Genomic DNA, 20263 nt, shown 5'->3' with positions numbered 1-20263 from the left:
CCAACAGTCCAACAATACATTCCTTCACATACAGTATACAGGTGTACAATTTCAATGAATTAATTCCACAAAAGTACAAGGATTTTTTATTTTATTTAGAATCATGATCTGCTAAGGATTTTGATGTTTTTCCTGGATCCTATCTGAACCTAACCCCTGATACAGGTCATCAATCCATCAATCAAATCATCATTGAGATCAACACACTGGCTTAGTCGGATGATCTTTTTTCCTGAAATCCCCTTTAAACATTTATACAGCGTATTTACTGTACCTACATGTATATTTTCATTTTTTATAGCCTTTTCATTCATATCCCCTACATCAAATATCAACATGGTGATTGAACATACCCACACCCATCCAATGGTAACTACTGTACAACGCCTAATTAGCTTGTTGTACGCGATCAAATGGGAGGCTGAATGTCACACATTCGTACCGTTGCACACAAGACGTACCATCCAAAATGTACCATTGCACGGCTTTAGGAGGTGACGTCACAGCGTACAGCCCGCTGGCTAAATGCGCATTGCTGTCCAAGATCATGTGCGCTTGTGGGCCCGGCTTGTGGGATTTTGCTTTTTGCTTCAATATTTTTGCTCCCTTTTCATAGCTACTGGAGGGAAAAACTCTTGTTTTTTCATATTTTCGCTAGATTCTGAGGCGTTGTACAACACAAATAGCGAATATTCATATTCGTGCAATGGTGCGAGATTTCGCATTCGGTGAAAGAAAGAAACGCTCTATTCAACTCGGCTGACGCCTCGTTGAACAGAGCATCTTTCTTTCACCTCGTGCGAAATCTCGCACCATCGCACTCATGCCTATTCGCTATTTGTACACTATTGTAACAAAGCTCAACAGCCAATCAAGTTCAAGGATTCTGTAGAAGGTACATGTACTATATATTAATGTTGTAAGTTAGAGCCATTACGGGATCGGAGTTCGGTTCGGAAGTTTTGCTCCTAAAATCGGAATCGGTTCGGATATCGGATCGGAAGATATTCAAAAACAAAAAAATACATTAAAATTTGTATGTGGCCGGCGCGTGGACAAATGCGGCACGCTACACTGATGGCAGTATTTGTTTTGATCTCCGACAAAAGCGGAGGAAGAAGATGATGAGTTGTTTTGATCTCCGACATAATCGGAGGAAGGAAAATAAGATGACGTTCCAGCGCGCGACACTACCGCCGATCAATGATAGGCCTCTTCTCTACAACATCGTGGTGATGGCGGAGTCCTTCGTGAACTTTTAGAGGCCGCATTACTTACCAAAAAAGACGCATTATCATCCAAAGTTGCTTACGATGATATTCACCTTCTCTACGATATCGTAGTGATGGCGGAGGTAATCGTAATCTCATAAAGGTCGCATGACCTCCCGAAAAAGACGCATTATTATCAAGAGTTGTTTACCGTGATATTCACCTTCTCTACAACATCGTAGTGATGGCGGAGGTAATCGTAAACTCTTAAAGGTCGCATGACCTCCCAAAAAGGACGCATTATTATCCAGAGTTGTTTACCGTGATATTCACCTTCTCTACAACATCGTAGTGATGGCGGAGGTAATCGTAAACTCTTAAAGGTCGCATGACCTCCCGAAAAAGACGCATTATTATCCAGAGTTGTTTACCATGATATTCACCTTCTCTACAACATCGTAGTGATGGCGGAGGTAATCGTAATCTCATAAAGGTCGCATGACCTCCCGAAAAAGACGCATTATTGTCCAGAATTGTTTACCATGATATTCACCTTCTCTACAACATCGTAGTGATGGCGGAGGTAATCGTAAACTCTTAAAGGTTGCATGACCTCCCGAAAAAGACGCATTATTGTCCAGAATTGTTTACCATGATATTCACCTTCTCTACAACATCGTAGTGATGGCGGAGGTAATCGTAAACTCTTAAAGGTTGCATGACCTCCCGAAAAAGACGCATTATTATCAAGAGATGTTTACCGTGACATTCCCCTTCTCTACAACATCGTAGTGATAGCGGAGGTAATCTTAAACTCTTAAAGGTTGCATGACCTTCCGAAAAAGACGCATTATTGTCCAGAATTGTTTACCATGATATTCACCTTCTCTACAACATCTTAGTGATGGCGGAGGTAATCGTAATCTCATAAAGGTCGCATGACCTCCCGAAAAAGACGCATTATTATCAAGAGATGTTTACCGTGATATTCACCTTCTCTACAACATCGTAGTGATGGCGGAGGTAATCGTAATCTCATAAAGGTCGCATGACCTCCCGAAAAAGACGCATTATTATCAAGAGTTGTTTACCGTGATATTCACCTTCTCTACAACATCGTAGTGATGGCGGAGGTAATCGTAAACTCTTAAAGGTCGCATGACCTCCCGAAAAAGACGCATTATCATCCAGAGTTGTTTACCGTGATATTCACCTTCTCTACAACATCGTAGTGATGGCGGAGGTAATCGTAAACTCTTAAAGGTCGCATGACCTCCCAAAAAGACGCATTATTATCAAGAGTTGTTTACCGTGATATTCACCTTCTCTACAACATCGTAGTGATTGCGGAGGTAATCGTAAACTCTTAAAGGTCGCATGACCTCCCGAAAAGGACGCATTATTATCCAGAGTTGTTTACCATGATATTCACCTTCTCTACAACATCGTAGTGATAGCGGAGGTAATCGTAAACTCATAAAGGTCGCATGACCTCCCGAAAAAGACGCATTATTGTCCAGAATTGTTTACCATGATATTCACCTTCTCTACAACATCGTAGTGATGGCGGAGGTAATCGTAAACTCTTAAAGGTTGCATGACCTCCCGAAAAAGACGCATTATTATCAAGAGATGTTTACCGTGATATTCCCCTTCTCTACAACATCGTAGTGATGGCGGAGGTAATCGTAAACTCTTAAAGGTTGCATGACCTCCCGAAAAGGACGCATTATTATCCAGAGTTGTTTACCATGATATTCACCTTCTCTACAACATCGTAGTGATAGCGGAGGTAATCGTAAACTCATAAAGGTCGCATGACCTCCCGAAAAAGACGCACTATTATCCAAAGTTGTTAGAGATGATTTTCACCTTCTCTACAACATCGTAGTGATAGCGGAGGTAATCGTAAACTCTTAGAGGACGTATAGTCAGATAGTCGTAAATATTACCGCGCATGTCAGCGTGTTCAACTAAATCTTATTTGCCTCCGCTTAAGATCAAAACATATCGTCTTTTCGTTGTTTTTCTTCCTCCATTTTTGTCGGAGATCAAAACAAATTATCATCATCAACATCGTTTTGTTCTTCCCCGATTATGTCGGAGATCAAAACAAATCATAATCTTCTTCTCCACCTGCCTTTCCGCTAATATCGGAGATAAAAACAAATCATAATTTTCTTCCCCTTTATCTTCTTTTCCTTCCACCGCTTTTGTCTGAGATAAAAACAAATCACCAGCGCATTTTGACGGCAAACATGTCGCCACGTGTTTTTTTGTTGTCTTGTTATGTTTTGGTTTTTCCGATCCGATTTTTTCCCCACTGGTCAAAAATCGGAGTTCGGAAAAATGTAGAAAAAAGGGGGAAATCGGATCGGATCGGGAATTGGAATAAAAATCGGTTACAGCATTACTATATATACCATTCAAGGACAAATGTACTACATTTACAGTAGATACTTTTATGCAACAGGGCTGAGCAGGAACGCAGGAGCACATAGAGACCAAAGCAAGAGCTGCAAAACCATGCAGACATAGATTGAAAAACTTACTTGATGTCCTTAAGGGCATATTCCTGGATATCACGAAGAATCTCCTTGTAGCTCATAGGAGTCTTTGGATGCTTCTCAAGAACCTGAAAAAGATCATTGATGGAAAACAATTGTATCATTAAAGGTCAAGTTCACCTCAGAAAAATGTTGATTTGAATCAATAGAGAAAAATCAGACAAACACAATGATGAATATTTTATCAAAATCAGATGTGAAATAAGAAAGTTATGACATTTCAAAGTTTCGCTTATTTTTAACAAAATAGTTACATGAACGAGCCAGTTACATCCAAATGAGAGAGTCGATGATGTCACTCACTATCTCATATTGATGTAACTGCCAATCCATACTAAAAACTTGTTTACATCATCCATTATTGAATACTTCATTTATAAAATTCAATAAAATTTCACACTACTAGGGTGTAAATACAATAAATGGATCGGCAGAGTAACTTAAGTGCGCACATGCAGTAGAAAATCATTGAGCTGGGGTACGTGGTATCATTTATTACATACAGTGCAATGTACTTCACACCCGCCCCCAGCCTCGCCATTAGCCTTGGAACGTTAACTAGTTTTCCTCAAATAAAAATAAAATCGTAAAATTAACTCAAGAAAACACAGTTCAACACTCGTACATGTAATTGTCTTACAAAATAAAACATTCAACAGTTCAACATACTTTGCAAAATACCACTGAACACAGCCACAAATAATATATACACCCCACACATTCACTACATGTAGATGTACATGTGTAGCTCCTTATCACACAACAAAATCATTCGATGACATGGGCAAAATCTTGAACAAAAGTAAAATTTTCTTCTCTAAATGACCGCATCTCGCACTAAAAATGTCACAATCGCATTAACTTAACATCATAATTATTGGGGTCTAAAAAGTGGATTTTTCAGCGATTTCGCGATGTTAATGGATTTTTTAAACATGTCATCACATAAAATTGACACTTCCGCGAGCCAATGCGGGTCACTATTTCTTCCCAGAAGTTATTCACTATAACATACAGGCTCATACAATAAAATGTGCCTACTTAGAAAGTGAAATCAGCATACTTGGTTTTTATCTCCAATATCAGTGTGATCAAGTTATCAGATCATCATGAAAATGGCTGGATATGAAGTGTGAGAAATCAGGATTGTGCAATCACAAGCGAAACTGACAAAAGTTCTTTTAAGGTGGTTTCAGACCGCCTCGAAGTTCGCCAGTTCCAGGTATTCTCTGATCGGGAAATTTACCCCGATCAGAAAATACCAGGTATTTTGGTAATGTGAAAGCAAACTACGCGTAATCTCCCCGAAAGAAAATACCCGCTAAATAGTAGGTACTTGGCGAAATTACGAGAACTTTCGTGGGGATTTTTCCAAGGTCGCAGGTATTTTGGCGATGTGAAAGCAAATTACGGGAACTTTTATCCCAGCGTGTCGTTGGGCACGGCGGCGTGGGTGGCTGCTGGGCTAGTGATTTTAAATCTCCCGCCTTGCCTGCTTATCAGACCACACTGCGCATGCTCGTAACTTCGGGAACTTATCCCGAAGGATGTGTTTTGGGGCGGTGTGAATGCAGGAATAATTAACGGGTATTTTTTAGCCTTAAAAAGTTCTCGTAATTTAACGGGGATTCTTGTGATCGAGGCGGTTTGAAACCGCCTTTAGACATTCAGAAATCTTAGCAATAATCAACATATCAACGATAGACATTGTTCTGGTCTTCCATACTCCAATTGCCTGCCCTGGGGATTTTTTAGTTGTCAAGGACATAAACTTGGAATGTTCCACTTTGACATGGCGTTTTGAAAAATGAAATTGGAAAATATGATCACGTCGCTAATTTCAAAATTACATTCACATCCCAATCCCCCCCCCCCCCGATTCGTGGAATATTTTCCCAAACTCTTAAAACATTTTTGGAATTTTCTGAGCCATCCAATATAATATAAATATTTGTTGGCTGTTTGACCTGCGACCGATCGCCTGAGATTTTTTGAAATCAGCCGTGATTAATACATGTGAGGAAATAGATACTTGCCCAAAATCATAAATTTTAACTTAAAGGTCAAGTCCACCTCAGAAAAATGTTGATTTGAATCAATAGAGAAAAATCAGACAAGCACAATGCTGAAAATTTCATCAAAATCGGATGTTAAATAAGAGAGTTATGACATTTCAAAGTTTCGCTTATTTTTAACAAAATAGTTATATGAACGAGCCAGTTACATCCAAATGAGAGAGTCGATGATGTCATTCACTATTTCTTTTGTTTGTTATTGTTTGAATTAAACAATATTTCATTTTTTACGAATTTGACGATTATGACCTCCTTGCCTGATGCACAAATGTTAAAATAATGGAATTCCACATTTTCAGGGAGGAATGAAATTTCATTTCACATAATGACAAGAAAATAAAAATATTTCATATTTCATATAATAAAATACAAAAGAAATAGTGAGTGATGTCATCAGTTCCTCATTTGCATACCTATCGAGATGTGCATAACTGTTTTGTGAAATGAAGCAAAACTTTAAAATGCCATAACTTTCTTATTTTACATCCGATTTTGATGAAATTTTCAGTGTTATGCTTGTTGAATTTTTCTCTTTTTATTCAAATCAAGTTTTTGTTGGGGTGAACTTGTCCTTTAAGGAATAAGGATAACCGGAGGATGGACACGGAGTGAAATATGGGTGAAGAGTAAAAAATTAAGAGATTTTTCTTTCTCGTTATATTTTTTTTCTATAAATAATTTTTACAATGAATAACATTTCCATCCCACCTTTGTCCTCGGAATATCCGATCGAGTTCACCGTCCCGAAGTTCGGGAAGGTGGAGTGCAGTGTAGCGGTAGTGAAGTGGAGTGGCTAGTGGAGCCTGCGCGAACTTCGCTCGACATGCTCGAGATACTTTCGGCTCTGAACGTCGAAAGTCTTCGCTCAGCTGTGCGCTACTTCGAAGTCTTCGTTCTGAAAACGAGCGTAGCTAATGATGTTACGGTACATTGACTTAGTTGTGTACCGTACCGTATTATTGACTCACTGAAAAAGCTTTCGCCACTCTAGACCAAAAGCTTCGGTCTCTGTTATGTTGGTTGTTCAGCTGAACTCCGTTGGCTTCACTCACCAAATACAGAGACCGAAGTTCTAGTGCGATCTGTACAGGGGACTCAATGGCCATATGTTTATGTACTTAAGATCGGACAAAATGGCGAAGTGAATTTGCGTGACAGCCGAGGTAAGTCACTGATTTTGTTCCTTTTAACTTAATTTTTCTCTGTTTTTTGGCAATCAATGCCAAGAGGGAATATTAATTTGCATTTTGGTCACAATAATTGCAAATTTTTTTATTCATTAAAGACAAAAATTGAAGATCCCCGACGGGGGGATTTTGCATTGCAAGTCCCCTAATGGCTGAATGGTGGCTGCACGATAGCGAGCCGTCTGTGTACGAGGAGAATTTTTTTTTAAATGTTAAAAAACTCCTCGAAACAGACGGCTGCCAGCTGTCTTGTCTATCGCCGCTCTGACTGATGTGATGACCCCCTTCTTTTAAAAAGTCTGAAAACGTCCCCCCGCCCGTAGTCCGTAGGGCCTACGACCATGTGAGCCCCCCCCCCCCCGGGGGCCGTCACATAGGGGAGGGGTTTACCTGAGTTCGGAGTTTGAAGAATCTTTGTTGCCAACACAGCTGAAGTCTGAATCCAGCCAGCCAGGCGAGGCGGAAGGCCCAGGCTCATCGCAAAATTCGCATCGCCAGGCATTACAAAATGCCATAGAAATTGTACATAAGCCGCCCGCAGAAACAAACAATGCAAGGCGATGCCTCAAAACATTTCACATAAAACTTACCATGCGCGCTGCCTCGACCCAAGTTCTTCCTTTGCTTCGCCTTTTTCTATCCTTCATGGTGTCAGGATATTTTCCAGTGCTAAAACTGCGAACAGTGGTGGATGAGTAGTGGAATAAACTTCAAAACATTTTCGATTGTCCGTACAAAATTCTCATTCCTTATCCGCCATTTTGCGACAACCGCTGACCTTTCGATGAGCAAGTTGACCTCTAGAAGCCGACAGCTAATTTGCATACGATGTAAACTTGCTGGATGGCGTGTGCAGAGCGCAGTGTTGTCCAATATCTGTTTTCACAAAATACGATTTCTCTATTACCACATTATTAAACCGAACGGGATTTCCTTTCATTAGTTATGCTTGGATTAGGAACGTTAATTCTTTCATAATTCGCCAGGTATAATAAAAAAACGTCTAGGTCAACACCGCTGTGTAGAGATAGGACTAATTTGCAGTTTGTCAGGCTATAGCTCGATCATCGACCTCCCCCCCCCAAAAAAAAAAAAGATAATGACATTAATAGATCAAAGAATTAGAATAATGATCATGAATTAAAAACGGCAATGACTGTACGCCGGGTTTTTTTGTTGGCAAATAACAATGCCAATATCAATCCTTTGAAAATCTTGGTCAAGCGATTAACATGGGGATTCCCCGATGGAGCGAAAAAAGGAGAAAGTTATGACATTTTAAAGTTTTACTTATTGCTCAGAAAAAAAGGTTTCATGTACAACTCAAATGATCGAGACAGTCGATGATGTCCCTATATCACTATTTCTTTTCTTTTTTATTGTTTGAATTATACAATATTACATTTCTTATAGATTTGTGGATAGGGCCAACTTGACTGAAAACTCAATCCACATGTTCAGGGAGCAATGAGAAGAAAAATAGAATGTCATATAATAAAATACAAAAGAAATGGTGAGTGGATGTCAGACTCTCATTTGCATACACACCAGGATGTGCATATAAATGTTTTGTGAAATTAAGCAAAACTTTAAAATGTCATAACTTTCTTATTTTACATCCGATTTTGACCTCAAACAGGGAAATTTTCAGGACTATACTAATATATTTTAGGAATTAAGAGTATACTTCACCATAGTCATCTAATGCAAGTGCCAAGCGCTTAATTGCTGATTTTGTTTGACATCTAAACACATGAAGCACTTGTATGCTATCATGATTAACATACGCATCTCACTAATCAATATTGCAATTAAGCGCGAAGCGCGAGCTGAAAATTTAGGAAATTCAGACCTGAAAAGATCGAGGGGCATATTATTTTTAAGGCTTGTTTGTAGGAAATCATGAATATCTTACGTATTTCACTTACCAAATTATGCAAGTGCGAGGTGAAATTTTTGTATACTTTTTATAAGACCTTAAACAGAGATATTTCAAGGACCATTTTAAAGAAATCCATTAAAAGTATACATATCTCACCAATCCACTTAATGCGAACGTATAGGCACGGACAGGTTGTGTTTATATGTTTTATGAATGTTTTATATTAAGACCATACAATGGGGTAATCACTTTAAGTAGTCTTAAAATAAGCATAGGTCACATAAAACAATAATAACCCGAAGTGCGAGGAAATATCTTTGGTGTATATTGACTTGAAAACGGGAGGTTTTAGTACAACAGGATAATTTATATCTCGTTAAACAGAAAATGCGAGCACCAGGAGCAATGAAGAAATATAGGCCCTGAGAAAATTGTGTTTCATAAAAATATGAAAGATGTGTTTTATGTAATATAACATGATATTATAATATAACATCCTAATGAACAATAATTTCTTCTTTCCCACTACATTTTTCTTAATTTCTCCTTTTCCACGTTTTTTTGGGAGAGGGGGGGGACACGTGCCCCCATGCCCCCCCCCCCGTAGTTACACCACTGTGTTCAGGGAGGAATTAATAATTGCATCACTTGAATGAGGAGAAAATTAGAATATTTCATATTTCACATAATAAAATACTAAAGAAATAGTGATTGGATGACATCATAGTCTCCTCATTTACATACGAGCCAGGATTTGCATATAACTGGTTTGTGAAATTAAGCGAAAATTTAAAATGTCATAACAGGGATGTGCCCTGGTCATAACTTCCTTATTTTGCATCCGATTTTGATAAAATTTTCAGTATCATGCTTGTTGGATTTTTCTCTTTTTATTCAAATCAACTTTTTCTGGGGTGGACACTCGTTGGCTGATGATGGCGCTGTTTCGATAAAAGCGCACAAACCGCAGGTATAGAGAAAATATTGGTGCAAGGCAATTTAATACATGACAGAAAATATACGTTAAAGAACCGGGATAAACGGTAAATTTTTGAAGTAAATTTTTGAAGTCTTTATTTTGATATATCACAGACGAGCAGCTTCTCTGTGACACGACTTCCAAAAATTGTAATTTTCTCAAAAAGATTGACTTTATTTTGTGCGGGGGCCGGGTGATGATTTTCATCACACATTAAAATGGTCAATTTATTTCCACTTATAACAAAATCTTTGTTCCATTAATAACGGAATTCGTGGAATTTGCTGTTCGTATAAAAACTTCAACCAAAAATGAAAAAAAAACATCACCATCCTAAATTATTTTATGGTGTTAACCGGTGTACATAGACCACACCAGTTTTTTTACAACGGTGTTAAATTGGTGGTGTTAGTTTTACACCTATAGGTGTTATTACGACACCTTTTGTTGTTACATTTACACTCTTTGGTGTTATGTTTAATCTCTAGGGTGTAATTTTAATACCTCAGGCTGTGGTCCTCTATTCACGTCAATTGGTGTCAGTTTTAACACCGCAGTTTTTACAGTGTATAAATTATTTTTACACTCAGTGAAAAGAAAAATGAAAATGCAATTTTGAGGATTCTTGTATGGTTTGATACTTTCTTTGTTATTTCTCTTTCATACACATCATCATTTTAATTGTCATTCCTTTACATTCTTCAGCTGGCATATCATTGAAATGATATTCCAACGGGTACTAAAACAAGGCACACATTCATTGACCCTATCGGGGGCTTGGTTGCGGAGAGGGGTAAATTTCAAAAGATAGAGCGAACACTCTTTCCATCTGTTTCTCCTTTTCTCGATCATTCTCTTTTTTCCTTCCCTTTCATTTTCTTCTCATTTTTTTCCTTCTTTTGCACCTGTAGGCTTATATGCTTCATTATTATTTTAGTGGTAACAAATAAATATTCAAAAATGAAAATCATGTCATTTTTACCATCATTTTGCACAGAGTTAATTTTGCAGCAAGGTATTCCAAATATGGAAAAAAAAGTATAACAGTGGTTCGTGAGCTTGATAATTTGCTATTGAACATTTGAGTTCAACAAAGTGGAAGGATTGCCCTTTTAAAAGAGTTTGGCATTTTTAAAACCTCACGAGAGAAATCTAGGTAAAAATTTGCAGTAAGGATTAGAATCGCCATACTAAAGATGGATGATTTATTCATATTGCTATTCGTTTGTCCTTCAAGGCCAGCAGCACCTTCATTTCTTTCAAAATGGTGTGAAAGATGACAAAGACATAATCTCAAAAAGTTGATTTTTTTATTCAAAAAAATATCAAAAATACAATAAATGCCTCACTTTATTAAAGTAATAATAATAATGATAATCCGCTTTTATATAGCGCTTAATACATCGGAACGACGTGTCTAAGCGCTTCACAGATATATTATTACCCCGGTCATCGGATTCAATCAGTCATTCCCGCACACAATGTGTGCACATCCTCCACTCCCTGGGGAGTATTCCAGTCAGTCGCCTGTGAGGCGCACACAATACTGGACAAGCTACAATGACTTTCACATCCTACCGGGTACCCATTTAACATGTTTAACACCTGGGTCGAGAGTGGCAAAGTGTGGATTAACGCCTTGCCAAAGGACGCCAGACCGCGGTGGGATCCCACCGCGGTCTGGCGTTCGAACACACGACCCTCTGTTTACAAGGCGAGAGTCAGAACCACTACACCACGGCTCAAAGTCCATGTGATCTTAACCAAAACTATATAGCAATCCTCTAAAGGAACCAAATTGTACTTTTTAAACATGGTGTAAACATTAAAATAGGGGTTCATGTGCTTGTTTTTAAACTGTACTATTTGTTGGAGTAAGTGTGCATTCGGCGTGTTTTTTTTTACACAAAAACGCGCCAAATGCTTTGTTGTAATGTATATATTCGGTGGAAATGCCTTTGTTCAAAGAGATTTGCTTTGCCAAATAGTGTCTACATAATATAATATAAACCCACAAGGTAAGATCCTCTTTTGACTGTTTATACTCAGGGTTTATAATCTATTAATCAAAGCCCTTTTCAAGTGCATGTACTCCCCTTATTTTACCATTTTCTGTTTTGCTCTTCTGTTGAATTATGTATCTCTCTTGTATTCCCAAATTTGTTACCTCTTTACATGTCTTTATACCTTGTACCTTTCTGCTTTATACACAGAATGTATCCTAGGTTAGGCCCTATGCAATGTATTATGCTGGCATTAATCAAATGAAAAAAAATCCAAACCACTCTACCATTTATTCGAACTTGAGGTCATATACGTCATAATTTGCAACACTTCAGAGTAAAGTATTCAGAAATTGTAATGGTATTTTAAAAAATCATTGCTCCATAGATTATTTTCTGCGAATAATTTATCTTTATAAATAACACATCGGATTTTACAAGATTGTATCTGTGTAGCAAACTTCATCAAAACTCTCTTAATTGCCGCCCTCTACGTTCGTAAGGAAACTGCCCGTGAAAGCAATATAATCGCCAGATTCTACGCAGACGCCTCTGTATTCAGTTTTTTCAGGTTTTTCTTCCTCAAGATGACTGGCTCATTTCTGGCAACATGGCTTTCAAAGTTGGTTCATTATTTCTTCTTTCACAACATTTTTACATAGCATTATTTAACAACTTCATATAAAAATAACTTTATTAAGTACATCGATTGTCGCACTCACTTAAAATCTATATAAAGAAATATGTAAAATGATTATGTCATGAAAGAGGCGGAGACATTCAAAAAGCTGAGTTTGTGTGTCTATCTAGAGCAGCTTTAAAAACTGTACACACTTGGGGCAGTGACAACATCATTATTTAGGCTTTTCCATGTCTTACGTATTCACTATATTATATCCTGTGTCTCTGTCCTTGGTATAATCTCAATTCAATTCAATCTTTATTTCGCAAAATCTGGCATGATCTTTTTTTAAAACCTAATATAAAGTTCGACCTTTTTTTATTTTTTACGCCTAAGGCTAAGAAGACGGGGGGTGGGGTATGTTATGGCTACCGCCGACCGCTTGATCGCAACGAAATCGGCACGCCTGTTACATATCATAATCTCCAAAACTGAAAAATTGAATTCTCCGAAAAAAATCTGATACTAATCAATACAATTCTTCATAAGCTTTCTCTAAGTATTAAAGTAGACACACGAAGAAAAATTCACGAAAGTGATGATTATAGACAAATTATATATGGATGGAAAGGTATTGTCTTTTTATACACAAATATGTCACTAAAAAGTCTTATAGATGTCGTGGAAATGCAAGAAATGAAATTATTAGACACCCTTCTCAGCCCCCCAGACCGACAATCACACAGCCGAAAACGGTCGAGAATAATGACGTCACACAATCGACGTGCTCATCATCTCTCTGTGCATCATGCACTGAATCACGTACGTACCTTACTGACCTGTTCAATATCTTCCGAATTTACCGTTTTCTTCATGTAATGTGATATTCAATTTCTGTTTTTGACAACTTCAGACCAAACGTGAATCAGAACTGTGTCCCCTTGCCCGTTTTTATTGAATTGTGGACTGTAAAGACCAATTTTGTCCACTGCATGCAGTCGTCATTGTGTTGCTCCACTCCAGTCAGTGAGTGAGTCGCTGCCCAAATAATATAAGTAGAGAATCTAATCAAGAACTTGAAAAGCAGCAATTAAGCAGCAATTAAGAAGTAAGATTTAATAAATACAGGACTGAATAAAATCTCACATGAAAATAAAAAGAGAAAAAAGAGCTGATAGGAATGGGGAAGGAATATAATTTTTAAAAAAATCCAGAACCAAAAAAAAAAATTTAAGAGTTTCGTACCAGGATCCCCGCACTCTTAAAAAAACCTTCGTAACGTACAGATTTGTCCACAGACCGTGTCCTTATATAGACAATGTTCATAACGATATATGAACAAAGTGGGTTCGCTGCTGTTGCCTCGCAATGCTTCGGCAATCCAACTGCAATTCCAATCATTTCGCGATCATGTATTGCCGTGTTTTTTGTGGTTCCTGAACTTGCTACGTAATTGAATTTCATAATTTTTTATTCAGTTGTGAAGACGAATGTCTATGCTTTATATTGATAATAATATCAATGTGGTGCAAGCATGATTTCTAAGTGAAAATATGCTTTGTTTATTCACGTATATTTCTTGAAAACAAATAATTTTTTCTAAGCTAAATATCGGTTACCAAAATATGTTAAATGTGCATTTCATTTTACTGTTCAGAAAATTCAAACTTTTATCTATGTAATAAGACCAATCTTGAGAGGAATAAACTATTCTAAGAGCAAAAACGCTGATTGGAAAGATCGTCTTCAATGGGCTGCTGTCAGCTCAGCCGCTCACTGCTCGTGGTGTGACGTCACTCAGCTGGAGCTCGCCAGAGGACGGACGAAGGCAGAAATATGCCATGAAAATAAGTCATTTTTGAGAGCTGATTTCTGCAAACTCTAATCACTATTTTAAAAGGTGAAGTTATATATCTGATTAGTAATACTTCCCCTTTACAATGATGACCAAAAAAAGTCATCATAAAATACTTTTGATTCTTCGGTTGTCTACTTTAACTAAATAAGCACATATATATTTAGATTCATAAACTCTTCGTAGGATTCTGGTCAAAGGTACTTTGCAAAAGTAATGTACTTTTAAAGAAATTTGGTAGGCCAACGTTTTTCTCATGTTTAAATATAAATGTTATCCCTTCCTCTGTTTTTCGATTTTTTTTTCCTCGACGGAAAAAGTCGGCGACTTTATTCTGATCATGAACACCGTTAATTGAGCTTAAAAACAGCGATACATTCCTGAATTTGGATAAAAACACAATTTTCATTGAATTGTACAAGAAATTCGGCAACTGAGCAATTTAGGTTGTGACATTCAATTACAAAATGTTGCGTAATGGAAACCGACTATTAGACAGGGCTTGTAAATTTGCTCCTAAAAGTTTCTAGAGAGATGAAAGTAAAAAAGACACAGTAGAACGACACGGCGACAAGTACAGCATGAAAAACTAATTAACTTCAACAAGTTTATGTCCATTTGGGTTGCTTTCATTTTGACTAACATATCTAATCTTAATCAAGATCATGTGCACCCAATGGCGTACCGTGGGTCACGGGGGGGGGGGGGCACCAGCAAAACATCTTAGTCACTTTATAGTGAGCGCGCGAAGCGCGCTCAGTTGCCTGGTATAGTTTGCAAGGTATACCGACCAGAAGAGAAATTTTAAGGACAGTGCCATTAAACGGATATGTATCTCATTGATCAAATAATGCGAGCGCAAGCTGAAAATTTTATATTTAGACCTAAAATGGGACATTATTGGCAAATTTTTGTAATCATGATACGTACCTGTCTTGCTAAACGAACAATACGAGCGCGAGCTGAAAATTGTGATATTTAGACCTAAAAAGGGACATTTTAAGGACCATTTTGCGAAATCCATCAAGAGTGAACATTTCTCACCATAGTCACCTAATGCGAGTGCCAAACGCATGCTGATTTTGTTAGAATTACAAATTAACACATGAAACACTCTTTGTAGTCATTGCAATCATGATTATCATATGCATCTCACTAATCAAAATATTGCAAGAAAATGAGAGCGCGAAGCGCGAGCTGAAAATTAAGAAAATTAAGACCTGAAGAGGGGCATTCTAAGGTTTGTTTGTATGAAATCACTAAGACCATACGTATTTTACTAACCGAATGATTCGAGCGCGAAGCGCGAACTGAAAATTTTGATATTCAGATCAGAAAAAGAGACATTTTAAGGACTGACTTTATGAATTTATGAAGAGCAGAGTACATCTCTCCAATTCTCTAATGCGAACGGACAGGAAATGTTTTATATTAAGGCATTAAAATGGGGCAATCACTTTAATTAGTCATGAAAAAGAAGCATGTTATGTCATTACATAAAACAATAACTCGAAGTGCGAGCAAATATATTTGGTGTATATTGACTTTAAAACAGGAGGTTTTAGTATATCTCGGTAAACAGACAATGCGAGCATGTTCTCCATGTTTTTCTCCGTTTCCCGTTTTTGTTTTTGTTCATTGTTGCCAACAGATTGGGTGGGGGGCACGTGCCCCCACGTAGTTACGCCACTGTGCACCTTTTTACCAATTTGACAGCAATCTACAATCGTTTTAAACAATTAATATGTTCATGCTACTTTATTGCAACACTATCTTATGACCCAATTAAGTCAATGATTTATGTTAGGCTTAATATTAACGAAAGTATGGTGTGTACCAACGAACGTAGAGGGCAGCAACACGCTTGTGTGTTGCTGCCCTCTACGTTCGTTGTTATATACGTAACGATAAAAAAATTAAGTTTGGGTGATGATGTAAAATTTGAAAAGCAAAAAAAAATATTAAAGAATTGAAGTCAAATTGGCCCCAAAAAGGAAGGCCGTTTTCGTTTTACATTTTCCATTTTTACACACGTCCCAGAATACTTGGGGTGCTGCTTAAGGAGAAAACGCAGCACCTCAAGGATTTTTTAGGGTTATTTCCAATTCGTCTAATGCCAATTTGTTCGATTGCCAACTCGTCCATTTTGGTCTACCATCAGTTCGTCCACTCACCACATGGTATACTTTCATTTAGTCTAACGCCATTCTGTCTAATAACAGATTGGTCCAATAGCCATTCAGTCTCTATATTATAGATTAAACTGTGTTTATTGTGCAAAGGGAATGAAAAGAAAATGGGTGTTAGACCAAACAGTTACTGATGATTAGAAGAAACGGTATTAGACGAACTGGTGATTAGATGAAGTGACGATTGCGCTAAATGGTTATTCGACCAAACTGGGTTGTTAGACGAAATGTTAATGAACGGAATGGCATTATAGACTAAATGAAGGTAGACCATGTGGTGAGTGGACGAGTTGGCCGGAAGTGGACGAATTGGCAATTTACCATTGTAGGGCGGGTGCCCCTGCATCCCCAGTAACCCCGCTTCCCAGGCGGGCGACGTTTCAATTGCATTTGCAATTATAAACCAACACCACTCATTAGTCAAAGTTAATAGAATGATTGGAAAATAAAGATATCCTGTAATCAATAGTATATTTGCTTTGATATTGAGATTTTATGCCACATAGGCTGATAGCACCAGTACGACAACGAAAAGTACAAGCCATTTCTCCATGCCCATGATGTTGATCGATCGAATTGGCGTATCGACTATAAGATTTTAGCAAAAGCTCTCTCAATAAGAATTAAAAAAGTATTGCATGAAATTATTTATATTGATCAGGTTGGATATATAAAAGACAGAAATATAGGAGAGGCAGTAAGGTTAATAGACGACATGATTTTTTATACGAAACAAAATAATATTCCTGGCTATTTAATGGCAATAGACTTTGAAAAAGCATTCGACTCTGTGTCCCACTTATTTTTACAAAATGTTTTACGTCATTTCGGTTTTGGAGCATCTTGGTGTAGGTGGATTAAAACATTATATAATAAAGCCTCAAGCTGTGTTTTTAATGGAGGCATATCTACAGGGTATTTCTGCGTTGAAAAGGGAGTAAGGCAGGGGGACCCGCTCTCTCCCTATTTATTTATTTTATGTATCGAGGTCTTAGCTCATTCGATTCGTAAAAATTCCGATATACGTGGAATTCACTTTGGTGATTTTGAAGTTAAACAAATACTTTATGCAGATGATATGACCCTTTTCATAAAAGATACATTATCAATAAATAACATAGAAAAAACCTTTGAAAAATTTGAAAAAATATCAGGTTTGAGAATAAATAAAGACAAAACCTTTATTTTGCTGTTAGGCCCCCTCTCCGAAGAAAACGTTAGAATGCCTTTTGGTAAAGTAGTAGAAGTCATTAAAATATTGGGTATAACTTTTTCATTGGATGTGGAGGTACAGGAAAGGATAAATTATAAAGAGATCTTAAGCAAAATTAAAAATTTGTTGAATTGGTGGAAACAGAGAGATCTCACTCTAATGGGAAAAATTCAATTGTTGAAAACATTTGCACTCTCGAAAATAATTTTTGTATCGTCACTCACCCCAGTACCACCTTGGGTTTTTCATGATATTGAAACGTTAATGTTTGAATTTTTATGGAATGGGAAAGACAAAATAAAAAGGAACATTATGTGCATGGATTACGAAAAAGGAGGGCTTAGAATGATAGATTTTCACTTATTTGTATTTGCACAAAGGATTATGTGGTTAAAGAGACTCATACTCGGAGATTCGAAAATAGGATGGAAACGATTTTTTATAAATAGGACACGTAATTTTGGAGGTTTACTAATACTTTTTAGTAACATATCTTTAAATTTGTGCAGATTGTCCTTACCAAGCTTTTACATAAACATGTTGGAAATATGGGGTGCTACGAAAGAAATATTGCTTAAAAAGGAAACGTCAAAAAGAAATGAGATATTCTTCAATAATAAATTTATTCGTTTGGACGGAAATATGCTATTTGAAGAAAGCTTATTTCTTAAAAATATTTATAAAATACATCATTTAGTTGATGACAGGGGTAATTTTAAATCATCTAGAGCCTTCCAGAGGATGGGATTAAAAGAAGATGAGATAGAATATCTCCACACAGTATATGAAAATATTCCAGCAACGTGGAAATGTCTCTTGAAGAAAACAGACACATGCAGGGACACAGTTTTAAATTTCGAATTTATGTTTCATGGAAATGTGAACACAATAGCTAATGTTACATCAAAGAAAATCTATAAAGCTTTGTTAAACATGAAATCTGAGAGGTCATGCGCTGTTAAAAACATTGAAAGAATATATGACTTTTCTGAAAAAGATACTGATACAATATTTTTAAGACCTAGGGTAGCTACCTTAAATAGCAAGTTAAGGGAGTTTCAATTTAAATTGCTGTATGAACTTGTATATACTAAAAAATATTTGTTTAGATTTAAATTATCAACACATAATCTATGTTCGTTCTGTGGAAAATGTGAAGAGACATACGAGCACATATTCTTCACCTGCGAATACATAAAAACTTTATGGAAAGACTGTGGTTGTTCATTTAAATTACGTCAAATAGAAAATGTTAATTGGAAGGATATTCATATTGGAGTTAAGGTTTTTGATATAGGGAAGGAACAATTACTAAATCATATTATCTTTCTAATTAAATTTATGATATTTGAGCATAGTAAGGCTAAAAGAAGACCCCCAACCCCTCAAGAGATAAGGAAAAAGATATTGGAAAATGAAAAGGAGGAAAAAAGAATAGCAGAGGCACGTGGAAAATTATCCGGTCACCTGAGGAAGTGGGACAATTTTCATACTTCATGATGACGAGGCACTCCGAATCCATTTGTTTTTGTTTTTAATAAATGCATGGCACTTATTTTCATGACAGCTGCCTTAACACTTATGCGGACAGATGAAATGCATTTGATCTGGTGGAGGTATGTGTGTGTGAGGGTGTGTGTGCGGGTGTGGGTGTGTGTGTGTTAGGGTGTGTGGGCAGGGGGTGTTTGTGCGTGAATCGGTTTTGAGTGTGATGGGGGTGGGATGTGAGTGTGCGGGAAGGTCCGAAGATAGTAATCTTTTCTCATAAATCCTATATTTTGATAAACTTACAGGTTTCTTTACAGAGTTTTCTTTGTGATAAATGGTGAATAATTCGATTTTAGGCTGCACTTGGTTTTTCTTCAATTAACATATGTATTATGTATACATGTGTATATATGTATTATGTATTATGTATACAAACAGGGGTTAACCACCGCCGTTTCACAATTTCGCTTATCTCAAACATGCTCTACTTAAATTTTATGTTTTCATTTCATGTCATGTTTTCTTTTATTTCTTTTTCCCATATCATTGTCTCCTTCTCATCACTTAGTTATATCTCACTACACACATGCATTGCACTATCTAGTCCCTATTTCCAAATGTTGGGATCATTATCTGGCTTGCTCAATTTGAATTTGAAAGTATTTATAACTAAAAATATTTATGTAGTATTGGGATTCGTTCCTCAGTCTCTCCTGCGTTAGCAACAGAATTTCCTTTCAATTCTATTGACGACGACGAGTTTTTGCTCCAGCTTCATGCAGATAGGAAAATCACTAGAGCTATACATAATCCCGAATACGACAACAGCATCTCTTATGATTTAAACACAAACTCAGAAGAGTTGTCCCTTAACTTTGATGACAATGACCCAGTACAACAGTTTGCTTCATCTAAATACTATACGGTAAATGAATACAAATCAAATAGTTTGAACAATGTAAATGAAAACACGTTTCTTTTACATTTAAATA

At 37.0% G+C, this 20263-nt stretch overlaps 1 protein-coding gene across 5 annotated transcripts in view; it reads right to left on the bottom strand.

Moving 5' to 3' along the window:
• Positions 1-7860, bottom strand: part of LOC121430526 (putative Polycomb group protein ASXL2) — a 33417-nt gene extending 25557 nt beyond the window's left edge. For 4 of the 5 annotated variants that reach the window (XM_041627814.1, XM_041627815.1, XM_041627818.1 and 1 more), the window contains exons 1-3: positions 7631-7860; positions 3764-3846; positions 3084-3086 (exon numbers count right to left, since the gene is read on the bottom strand). In XM_041627814.1, coding sequence (XP_041483748.1) covers positions 3084-3086; positions 3764-3846; positions 7631-7687 — 143 coding nt within the window. In that variant the 5' untranslated portion in view covers positions 7688-7860. The remainder of the gene's footprint in view (positions 1-3083; positions 3087-3763; positions 3847-7630) is intronic. The other variant, XM_041627816.1, reaches the window with a different exon arrangement.
• Between the last annotated feature and the right edge of the window lie 12403 nt (positions 7861-20263).

The sequence above is a fragment of the Lytechinus variegatus genome, chromosome 17, assembly GCF_018143015.1.
Source record: "Lytechinus variegatus isolate NC3 chromosome 17, Lvar_3.0, whole genome shotgun sequence".
Lineage (NCBI taxonomy): Eukaryota > Metazoa > Echinodermata > Echinoidea > Temnopleuroida > Toxopneustidae > Lytechinus > Lytechinus variegatus.
Note: the sequence above shows the minus strand (reverse complement) of the source record. Positions and strands in the feature narration are given on the sequence as shown.